Source organism: Crocuta crocuta, unplaced genomic scaffold, assembly GCF_008692635.1.
Source record: "Crocuta crocuta isolate KB4526 unplaced genomic scaffold, BGI_CrCroc_1.0 scaffold61, whole genome shotgun sequence".
Taxonomy (NCBI): Eukaryota; Metazoa; Chordata; class Mammalia; order Carnivora; family Hyaenidae; genus Crocuta; species Crocuta crocuta.
Genome location: NW_027528369.1, coordinates 10,604,947 through 10,605,786, shown reverse-complemented (window position 1 = coordinate 10,605,786; position 840 = coordinate 10,604,947). Strand labels below are relative to the sequence as shown.

Genomic DNA, 840 nt, shown 5'->3' with positions numbered 1-840 from the left:
GCCCGGCTCTCACCCAGGCCGCGGTGGCGGCGGTCCCTCGGGCGCGGGGTCCCCGTAGTCCTCGCCAACCTGGCACATGGCTGCGCGGAGTTGCGCTGCAGTGAGCGGCGGCGACGGGGAGACGCGTCCTGATTACGTCAGCANGCAGCGGCGACCTCTGCGCCAGTCGCCTTCGATCCGGTCCCCTGGAGACTGGGGTGGGCATGTGTAAATAAACGTCTTGTGGCTTTTGTTGCCAAATCCTTTTCGGACCCGCTGCCTGCTTGTCTTGACCGCAGAGGACAGGACTTCCCTAAAGTTAGGCGAGGGGCTAGTTTGGACTTCTGTGCGGCTTTGTTTTGACGGAGAACTTGGGTCTTCATCACTGAGCAGCCAGGCGCGCCTGGGGGACGGGGTTTCCGCCGCACCAGGGCCTACGGGGGGCTCCTGCAGGGTGTTTCAGCAACAGAGACCCGAGGATGTGGCTCTCCTCCCGGCTGAGAGCTGCACTCAGGTCTTCTCGGAGCTGCCAGCCGTGTTGGAAGGGAGCCGAGATCGGTGTCTGCTCTGCGACTCTCTCCTTCCTGGCTGAGTAGAACAGCTCTTGAGTGAAATTAGCAGGGTGGGAAGAGGGTTCCCGAGGGCCGTGTTGGCAGCAGGCGGGGCTCCGGAGGAGGAGGGGCTTTCAGTCCAGGGCGCTGGGCAGAGGTGCACCGGCCAGCAGGCTCCCCTAGAGCATTTTGCAAACCACCGCAGCGGACTCGGGAGGCTCCTGCGCTGGTACGTGTGTGCCTGCTCATCACCCGGGGCCGGGGTCAGGATGCCGAAAGCCTTCGCGTTCCCCCTCCTCAGGCAGCACGG

At 64.5% G+C, this 840-nt stretch overlaps 1 protein-coding gene across 1 annotated transcript in view; it reads right to left on the bottom strand.

Moving 5' to 3' along the window:
• Nucleotides 1-115, bottom strand: part of CTU2 (cytosolic thiouridylase subunit 2) — a 7,077-nt gene extending 6,962 nt beyond the window's left edge. Inside the window, exon 1 of the mRNA XM_077754116.1 lies at nt 14-115. Coding sequence (XP_077610242.1) covers nt 14-78 — 65 coding nt within the window. The 5' untranslated portion in view covers nt 79-115. The remainder of the gene's footprint in view (nt 1-13) is intronic.
• Between the last annotated feature and the right edge of the window lie 725 nt (nt 116-840).